This window comes from Cryptomeria japonica, chromosome 1 (genome assembly GCF_030272615.1).
Source record: "Cryptomeria japonica chromosome 1, Sugi_1.0, whole genome shotgun sequence".
In the NCBI taxonomy this organism is placed as follows: Eukaryota; Viridiplantae; Streptophyta; class Pinopsida; order Cupressales; family Cupressaceae; genus Cryptomeria; species Cryptomeria japonica.
In genome coordinates, this window is record NC_081405.1 from 671,990,034 (window position 1) to 672,000,493 (window position 10,460).

The 10,460-nt window shown below is 36.4% G+C and overlaps 1 protein-coding gene across 18 annotated transcripts; it reads left to right on the forward strand.

The window, feature by feature from the left end:
* Window positions 1-5,385: 5,385 nt before the first annotated feature.
* LOC131026776 (uncharacterized) lies at window positions 5,386-9,871 on the forward strand. Of its 18 annotated transcripts, none has more exons than XM_057956739.2 (4): window positions 5,386-5,678; window positions 6,550-6,624; window positions 7,280-7,627; window positions 7,883-9,871. In XM_057956739.2, exons 3-4 carry the CDS (start codon window positions 7,399-7,401, stop codon window positions 9,253-9,255), a joined length of 1,602 nt encoding a protein of 533 aa, XP_057812722.1. In that variant the 5' UTR covers window positions 5,386-5,678; window positions 6,550-6,624; window positions 7,280-7,398; the 3' UTR covers window positions 9,256-9,871. The 18 variants fall into 18 exon arrangements, with proteins under 18 accessions (XP_057812722.1, XP_057812720.1, XP_057812732.1 ...); XM_057956735.2 differs by lacking the exon at window positions 5,386-5,678 and adding an exon at window positions 5,718-6,093 and having other exon boundaries at window positions 6,508-6,624; XM_057956741.2 differs by lacking the exon at window positions 5,386-5,678 and adding an exon at window positions 5,718-6,093.
* The last annotated feature ends 589 nt before the right edge of the window (window positions 9,872-10,460 follow it).

A 10,460-nucleotide genomic window follows, 5' to 3' on the forward strand; every position in this document is an offset into this window, starting at 1 on the left:
GCCAAAATACAAGAAGGGACCAAGAGATGGATGCTTTACATGTGGAGGAAACCATTATGCTAACAAGTGTGATCAAAACACAACTAAGATAGGAGGGAAGAGGTAGCCGCAACACCATATTCATGCCACAATTGACAACCGTCAAGCAAACTTTCAAGCTTCACCTATTCAACTCAATGGTAAACTTTTTGGTCATGCAATTTCCATTCTTATAGACATAGGTGCTACTAAATGTTTTGTGGATCCTAGAATTGTATCTAGATTGAAAGTTAATCTTGGTTATATGTCAAAACCTTGGAATTTTCAATATGGGAACCGAGTAGAGCGAAGGGTAGACAGAGGCTTGGCATGCAGTGAATTATAGCTTCCCAATTTCGTAACAAAAGTGAATCGTTGTGTGGCTTCATTAGGAAGTTATGATGTCATTTTAGGAATCAATTGGTTAATTGAGCATAAGGCCATAGTGAATTGTGAAGACAAGCTTATGAAATGCCTTGATGATTTAGGCAATCAAGTGGAGATGCAAGGAATTAAGAAGCCTTTACAACTTAGACAAATTTCAACAATACAATTAAAGAGGGCCCAGAGGAAGGGTTGTGCAATCTATGCGGTCCACATTAAGGACTTAGGGGATGATAAAAATAGACTTGATGCACACCCTATCCTTCAAGACTTCCAAGATGTCTTTCCCAAGGAATTGCTAGGATTGCCTCCCAAGAGGGAATTTGACTTTACTATTGATCTGCATCCAGGGACTAAACCTCAATCCAAGGCACCCTACAAAATGGAAACCACATAATTGTATGAGTTAAAAGTACAACTACAAGAGTTAATGGATAAGGGCCTAATCAGACCAAGTGTATCACTTTAGGGAGCACCAATAATCTTCTTCAAGAAGAAGGATGCCACACTCCGTTTATGCATTGATAATAGGATGTTGAATAAGGTCACCATCAAGAACAAGTACCCACTCCCTAGGATAGATGAGTTGTTTGACCAGATGAAAGGTACAACGATGTTCTCAAAGATTGATCTTGTTGGCATATGCACACTCCAATGAGACATTGTATGTGATTGAAGGTTTTGTCATTGATGGCAACCTTGCAATCCTATGGCACCGGCAAAGACATTATACCGGCATCAGCAGATCACACTATACATCGGCACTCAGGACACCAACATCGGCACAGAAGAAAGGAAGTATACCGGCACAGAGGCCGACATGATTTTTGTTATATAATAATTTGTTTATTATTGTAAGCCGACTTGGCAAATTGTAAAATGACTCTTATATATAAAAGAGATCATTGTAGACATTTTGAAATGTAAAAAAAAAGGTGTGAAGAATAAAAAGGAGAAGCATTAAGGAAAATATTAGGCAGACCTAATGTGCGAAATATAGGTCAAAGGGTACATGTAAAGAACAGAGCAGGAACCGGTACTGAATCAGGCATTGAAGATGCTATTGTAAAGCAATACAAGATATTGGATTTGTATAATCCTTATTGTAAGTCACTGAGACTTCCCATTGAGCAGTGAGCTCTAGGCAGTTGGCCTTCCTGCATGTGCAGGCCCCTATTGTAAGTAATATTCTCTTATTGGCCAGTGAGTGAATATTGTGGGTCACAAATCCCATCGAGGTTTTTCCCACACCGGGTTTCCTCATTAACATCTTGTGTTATAGTGTACTTTTCATGTGGATGTACTTGATTCTGTTTATTGCATTATTTCTTGCATACCGATACACTGTTATATTATGTTCTGCATGTTTTAAATTAAGAAATTCTAATCACTGGTCAGATACTGATTCATCCCCCCCTCTCAGTATCTGTGGGACCCCTAACAGATCTTAGGTCAAGATATCACCAACTATGCTTAAGGGATGAAGATATACACAAAACAACCTTCCAAACTTGCTATGGACATTATGAGTTCATAGTGTTACCTTTTGGATTGACTAATGCTCTAGCAACTTTTATGAATCTTATGAACAGTGTCTCCCATATTTTTCTAGATGATTTCGTCTTGATTTTCATAGACAACATCCTCATCTACTCAAAATCCATTGAGGAGCATGAGAAGCACTTGAGGCTAGTCTTGCAGCAATTAAGGGAACATAAGCTCTATGGTAAATTGTCCAAATGTACCTTCTTTCAAAGAAAAATCCATTACCTAGGGCATATTATTTCCGAAGATGGAGTTTCTGCTGATCTAGAAAAGATCAAGGCAATCACAAAATGACCAGCTCCTCGAATTATTTCTAAGGTTTGTAGCTTTATGGGGTTAGCCATTGTAAAGTAGAAAATTGGGAGCTTTAGCCAATTCTCCACGTGGGAAGTGTGGGAATTTATTAAGCTCAATTTTCACTTAAGGGAGTTCTTTACATTCAAAAGAGGGGGATGAATCTACTAGATCTAATCCAAAGGATGTAAGGATTGAATACTAAGTAGATTGGTTGAAGTTGGAATGTGTTTGACCCTCTTTTGTAAGTTGATTTATTGAATTAAGACAAAGTGTTGAAAATGAAGACAAAGCATGCGAAAACAACGAGCTACAGATTCAGGATTCAGTTGTGCACTTGGATCTGAGAAGTTTGAGATGATTTGGAGTTTCTATGCGAAATCGAGCAAAAGTTGCAGGGACCGTATGTCCAGACAGGGGCGCCCTCCAATTGTCCTTCGAACTTTACGCACGTCAAAAAGGGTTTTTTCGTCTATGCAAATAAAGCTTAATTCTAGAAGTACAACTATGCACCTATTTCTTGCACACAGAAAGAAAGGGAAATGTGTTGGGAATAGGGGTTTGCCTTCAGGTCAAACCCCAGTTTTGGAATTAACCAAGTGGTTGAAATAATGTAAATGAAAGGACTGAAAGTAGAAATACTCCTCTTTGAGGGGATGTTGAATTGCTTGAAAATGAAATGCTTATACCTCCTTGTGAATTTTTTCTTGCCTCCACATGGAATTATGATTTCATGAAGTAGAATGATGATCTCCTCTTCAATGCTTCAAGGAAGATTGAAAATGCTCAATTCCTCTTGAATGCTTGATCTCTTGAATGTTTGAACACTTGATGTAATGTCATGATCTCCTGTTATGTCAAATGAGAGGGGAAACCCCTCTTATATACTTGCCAGTAGGATTAATTGATTGATTTTCCGACTTGAGCCGACATAGGGGGGATTTTCCTGCTTCAAATTTGAGTTAGGTCCAAGGGAAGGGATTAAGATAGGCCCTAATTAAAGGATCCCAAGGTGCCATGCCCTGGTCCTACTGTATTTTGGGGCACAATCAAGGTGGCCCTCAAGTGCATTGTTGAATTGCAAGGTGTTTTTGGTGTGCATGAGCATATTCAAGTCTTTGATCAGGTTGAGGGGCGCAAACACAAACGCGAAGACCCAAATGCACTCAAAAATTGCGAGGGGTACAATTTTAGGATGTTACAACTGTATATTATAGGAAATTTGTAGAAGGGTTCTCTAAGATTGTAGCTCCTATAACTGCACTTAATGACAAACCTAAGTAAGTTTAATGTGTAAATGACATTTAATGATAACTATCGTGCATATGTCTAAGTAAACTTAAACATGAATAGGTTCTAACTAAGAACTAGTTAGGATAAAACCTCATTCACACCAACATTTCTTATCCTTTAAGAAGGTGTATTTGGTTATTTTAGCTTTTCCTATGTCTGATTGGGCACAAATCTCTTCTATTTTTTTTAAGTGTGTTGTTTATTTTTTCTTATTTTATATTAGGTAATGTCAATTATTTGGTGTCCTTATTCTAGAACAAGGCTCTTTTTTCTAGATCTTTCCCAACCTAGGTGTTATACAAAAATGGAGATTTTTCACTGTAACTCTTAGAGTTATCTTGCTCTATAAAAGAAACCCAAGACACACCACTAAAATGTATTGAAAAAGCACATTTCAATAATGATTTAGTGAAGTGTAAATATCTTCAATTTTAATGGAAAATAGATAAAATATTGAGAGTTAAGATTTGTTAGTACTTGTCCATATGTTTAGCAATATTTTGTTAGAATTTATTATCATATTCTCAATATTATGTATTTGTAGATTAGCATCCATAGATCTGATGTTTTGATTGGAAATTTTCATTTTAAACTACTTTGTTGTTATGATTAATTTTATAAGTTTTGAGTCCACTTACCATTGTCTACAAATTTAATAATAAGGAATGATCAATCACCAAGGAAGTTTCATACTTTCCATGTGCACAGTAGCAATCTTCCTAATGTACTTCTTAGCACTTCTCATCTTTAGATACATAAGAAGCAAGTATTGAAAATAAAAGATTAGAGGACATATTCACACCCTCAACAATGCAATTGTGCTAAGAAAACCACACCATGAACACAACCCTATTAACAAGCAAAAGAAACATTATAAACAAATCTATCATCATAATTCATATAATAGGGGAAGCATACCAGTAGCCATTATAGCTAAATTTGCACACCCACAAATCTTAAATAGTATATCGGATTTCGATGATTTTTTTTGTTGTCTTTGTATGTGAATTAACTGCTTATAGCTATTGTTTTGGGTAGTAATGAAGCACACTATGGGATTCATTATGCACGCAAAGGTCAAAAAGTACACATTTCAAAGTGTCGCACAATACCTACTTAAAGATGTTCCAATAATCATGCACTTAAAATTGCTAGTACTTATGCACAATTGCCCTAATAGTCGTGCACAAATGGGCCAATTATAGAGCAAAAAAAGCTTAAAAGTGAGTGGCTATTGGTACATTTTGATATATTTATAATTAGTAACATGGGCGGTAAGTGGTGCTCTTCCCCTATTAATCCAAATTTCAAAAGTCACAATCTAATGACCAATCTAAAATCAACTACTAAAAACCTAAAAATAAGAAAAAAAATATGCACATCCTAACTCTATGAGTGGCTAATCATGAAGATTTAGCTACTGAAAATTTCGTGGAAATCCGTTGTGTTTTGCGGATTTTCGAAACTATACGAAATGTTGTTGTGTGTGGAGATTAACCACTGCATCCCCTTATACTAATTGTCGTTTACTACATTAAATATTTATTAAACATTAAACTGAAGTGATGACTTGTAGATGTTGGAACTCTCCTATAAATAAGCTACAACATGGGCGGCAAGTGGTGCTCTTCCCCTATTAATCTAATTTCAAAAGTCGCAATCAATTGTATTTTAGAGATTTTGGACATTAACCTCCGCATCCCCTCATACTAATTACTGTTTACTACATTAAATATTTATTAAACATTAAACTGAAGTGATGACTTGTAGATGTTGGAACTCTGCTATATATAAATAAGCTACCTAACGTGCACTGAGCCAACAACCACACCAAAACAAAAACTGACACTATACCATTCGACGCCCACGAAGACTTTTGGACAAACACTTGCCGTGCATCTCCACAACATTAAATACGAACCGTCTCTACATGGAATTCGTGCATTTTTTTCATCTGCAAATTCACACTTTTACTTTTCTGCTGTCTTGTGGGGACCGAATTCTGTCAACAACGATCAATTTTTGAGAAAAAACATAGAGACATGCTAAAAAATGATGGCGAAATCGAAAACAAAAATCCAAAAACCTGGCCTCAAACCGCTAAAATTGAATGCAAACGGCAGAGAACGATTCAGGACGTGCCGGTTTGTATTATTTTGACTCAGATTTTTGTACATATGCTCAGAATTTCATGCATTTTAGGCGAAAAGTAGTTGCTTCGAATTATTTCGTCCGTTTCGATGTAAAGAATGGATTATAAGTAGTTGCTTTATATCGTTTTATCTGTTTTGATGAAATGGTTAGCATAAGAGTTGCAGCCATGGAACTTTTGACTCTTTTAAAGTCAAATTCAGCATAAAATAAGTTTTTCTCGGCATTTCGAGATAAAGATACCTGTATAAAATGAGTATATGCAATTTTTTAAAGCAGAAAGTTGGAATCTTTCACTATCAGTGCAAAATTACGTTAAAATTTATAAAGTAAAGCCGTTAAATGGAGCGTAAGTTGCGGGGGCCAGGCAGCTATCGTCATTATTGACCTGAAGAAACCCTAACTTTTGTAAGCTCTTAACCCCATGGCGCAAAATGTTGTAAGTCTGTCTCTTTTTGCGGTTAAAATGGCTTTATAGCGATCAAAAGCATGTGCTTTACGACCTTAATTGTTGCTTTTTTAGCAGACTGCCTGATTACTTTTAAAGTTCGTAAGGAATTTTAGTGTAAACGTTAATTGACTCACAAAAGTCGGTAAAATTTTTATGGAACAAAACATGAATATACAGAAGAATATATAACCCTCGGGAGGTTTAATTTTAATGAAAATATGTATAGATCTGGTAAAAATCTCTCTGAATAGGTTAACAATTAGACGAGCTTTAAACTTAATGAATATGTACGTACTGTGTAGAGCTGTTAAAAATCTTCATGAAAAGGTGTGATTTTTGCGTTTTAAGAGTTCTTAGTCAATTGTATGTAGTATCGAGGATGATCGAATGAATACCGACTTCCCTGTTCACAGAAAACAAGGATGACTGATTAAATTTCACGGCGGCTCGTCTTTTGGGATAACTGAAGGGCGTCTATAGCAAATTAGGTTCGTAGAATTTGTAAAATGCTTTTATTTACGCGCTTGCTTCAGCAGCAAATACAGCGGTTTTTAGAGTAGTTTTCTAGATTTACTAAAATTGCTGGTAATTTTTTTATGGAGTAAGCTTGTGGCCTTAAAAGTTTGCTTGGTCTAACGGTTGTTAACCGTTATTTTGGCCTTCTTTCTAACAAATATTTTGACAATCCGTAGCCTGTGAATCCTAGTTAGCCAGTTTAGGCCAGAATTCAAGCTCTTTTTAAGGTCTTGCTTCAAAGGGTTATTCCTAGAATTAGTTCCATTTGATTTTTTGTGGCTCCTCTCAGGGCGAGTTTTAAGCTTGCTTGGTGTAGACTACGCTTCTGTAATCAAAATAGCTGTGAATTAGGTGTGGTGGGTACTTTATCAATTCAGTATTGTCATAAATAACACCATTATCATACATTAGCTCTGCAGAGCATTAAATTTCTGGTTTTCGAACTGATATTTTGCCTTGTGAATGCACTCTTGATTATTTTGAGTAAAGTGTGATGCCACACAGATAGTGGAAGTAAAAATCTGCTGAAATTTGTATTAACTTAAACCATTTTATTTGTAGATGCAATCCACATAAACCAAACAGGATTCTTTGGCAAGGCACTTACTTTCATTTGATTCATTGCAGTCTCTCTGAACGTTGTTTTAAGCTTGCCTGGTGTAAAACACGACTGTAGGGAATTGAACTCAATCCAGGCTGAGGGTTCCTAAACTAGATTCAGAATTGGATTTTTTGTTATTAAAGGAATGGGTTGCGCATCATCTAAAAAGGTTTTGAGAACAAGGAGCTTCCAACAGAATTTGCAGCGACCATTTCCTCGAGTTGCAGCAATACCTATAATAGAAGATTTCCTCTTCGCAAACAACCATGAACAGTTTGTGGCTATGATCTGCAAGAAAAACAATTTTACTATGCAAATTTCTAGTGCAGCAACACAAGAGACTTCACCCTCTTTCATCAGCAAGGATAATGAAGGTCAGTCTTATTGTAATACATAATCATTTTACTTTCCTCTGAAGTTAATATATTTATAACATAGCACTACTGATGGCTTTGACTAAATTGCTATAACACTGAAGTATCAAAATGCAGACAATTAACTAATTTGCATAAGGTTCGTATTCCGATTCTGAATGTCATTTATCTTCATTGCTGGATTCTTATTTATAATGACCAATCTTAGAAACTTAAGTTGTAATGAGAGCACTCAAAAACAGAAATAATTTGTAGGAAAAGGAACTGTAAGAGAAAACCCTGAAATGGTAACGTCAGTTTTGCAATCAGGGAGTTTCCCAAGAGAGGAAGAATCAGAAAAGCACAAACCCCAGGAGGAAGAATCAGAAGAATGCAAACCCACTGAGGAAGAATCAGAAAAGCTCAAACCCAAGGAGGAAAAGTCAAAAGAATGCAAAGCCACTGACGAAGAATCAGAAGAATGCAATGTTACAGAGGAAGAATCAGAAGAATGCAAATTTACAGAGGAGAACAAGCCAGAGGTTATTAAAACATGGGAGCTCATGGAAGGTCTGGAAGATGGAGAAACTGATCATACTTCTGAGAAATTCGTTGACAATGGGGACAAGACAAGAGTTACAAGGACAGGCAGAAGATCAAAATCTATGGAAAATTTTCATACGCTGGAGGAATATGATATGATTCTTGCTGGAAGCAAGACTTCCTTATGGGATAGGAACTCCAAAAGGTACCTATATTATTTAGGTTCCAAGGCCTTAGAAAATGTTACGGAATTCACTTTGAGATCAGTAATTAGGACTGACTCACTTCCACCAAAACCAAGCAACACAACCCCCATTTTGATTGACTGGAAAGAGGAATCAAAGGATAATCATATATGTGCTTTGGAATCGTCTGTTCTCCAAGCTGCTTCTGAACTGAGAGATACAGGAAATGAAATCATCAGCCAAGAAAACAGTAGTATTACAGAGGTAGTTCCAGAAAACATTAGTAGACAGGAAAATAATCACTTTGTTGAGGCAACTGGAAGAAATATTTATTCGGCAGATATAAATTTAGAAATAGATCATTCTACAAAGAAAAATTCAAGCAAGAGAAGTTTGCATGAAAGAGTTAAACTTAATGATATTGGGGGCATTAGTATCACATCTACTCCTAATTTTCCTGCAGTAGGAAGCTTAAGAGACTGGCTGAATAGTGGGGGGCATCTTTACTCTCCAGGGGTAACCACTACTAGTTTTGGCAATTATATCCATGGAGATCAATGGTCATCTACCAACACTACTGGAAACTCTGAGCAGTTTCGGATTGGTGAAGTTGAAAGTGAGATGCATTCTTTCTCTGCTCTTGAAATGGATAAAAAAGCAACAATTATTAGAGACTCGAGTGTTTCTTCTTGTTCTAGTTCTTCAGTTTCTGCTATTGAGAAGGAAAATCGGGACACTCCTCTATTTGACCCGGAACTCTTAGCCTCATTTGAGAAGGCACTTGAGCAGCTATCCAATGAGGAAAAATGTGTGCTGAGACTAATAGATGACAGCTCACATTTTCTGAGTGAGGATTGCCATCCAGAAGACAGTGAAAATGGTCTACATGATAGCAGCAGAATGGAGGACATCTCCATATAGAGTATCTGCCCTTCCAAACAAGAAGAATTTTCAGTTCAGATTCAAAGAAAGTTTGAGAATCCCCCCAAAAAATTTGACAGCATCTTGATAGTCATCTGAACTCTGAACATTTTGTAAGTTTTCTGTAGCAAGAGCTTGTTATATAACAAAGAAGACGGCTCAATACAAAATGTAAAACAAGGTGGAACCTGTTCCATTGTAAGCAAACTGATCAGGCAAACTTTTATGAAGAATGTATTTTTATTCTGAAGGATTGATTGCTCTGTTCACCATGTACAATCAAAATGCCTGCTATGGACTGCGATTAAACTTATTGTATGCCCGATATTGCAAATATCATTAGGTTAGAATCCCCCATAAGGCCATTGGGTTTTGGAGCTCCAAAAGACCTATCATGCTTATTTGAGTCCCACACCTTTTTTATCAAATTTGGTTCAATTATCTTTACATCTGATGTGCCTAATCAAGATTGTTGTTGTATCAATTTCACAAGATATGCTCATTTGATATTGTCTCTCAGGATGTTTTGGCATAGTTAAGTGGTGGTTGTTATTTTACACCATCTCTTAGGTGACATTTTATTCAATGTGCACTGTTTATGGACCATCAACGTCAAGCTAAGCTAAGATTAAAAAATTGCTATTCTTTTCTGCAAAGGATCAAATTTTCAAGCATCGCAAAGCTGGCTGAAATATACATGTGAATTCCCTTGTAAGGATGCTTATAATTCTATGGCATCAATTAGCACATTCTATACATCAATCAATCTGTCAGTTTACCTGTGTCCTTGTCAGCTTGTCTGTTGACTTGCCTATATATTCTCCTTAATCTATTTAATTTCAACCCAAGCAAGAAAGAAGATAGTATTCAGTATTCTAGCGTTTCAGAATGTTTTAAGTTTTTGAATGAGCTGCTTCAAAAAAGAGTTGCTGCTGTCCAAGGCTGTTTTTACAAGAAGCATCTCTTGTAAGTTTTACCACCAAATCCACAAGTTAACTATAAAGAGCAACGAGAATGATACTGATTTAAATGGTAACCACTGGTAGGGATTGAATTTACATTCTTGTCAAAGAAACAGTGCCTACAAGTAAATTTTAGTGCTGCATAACTGGTTCGCCAGACCTGTAAATGGATGGAGGGAAGGCATGCTCTTGTGAGATAGACCATGATGAATGAACTTAGTGATTGAATCGGCCAACTATCAT

Bases quoted from the DNA above. Each gene is read 5' to 3' on its own strand.
- LOC131026776 (XM_057956739.2), top strand. From the start codon at position 7,399: ATGGGTTGCGCATCATCTAAAAAGGTTTTGAGAACAAGGAGCTTCCAA. The intron at 7,628-7,882 runs GTCAGTCTTATT...AATAATTTGTAG, and splicing joins CATCAGCAAGGATAATGAAG to GAAAAGGAACTGTAAGAGAA.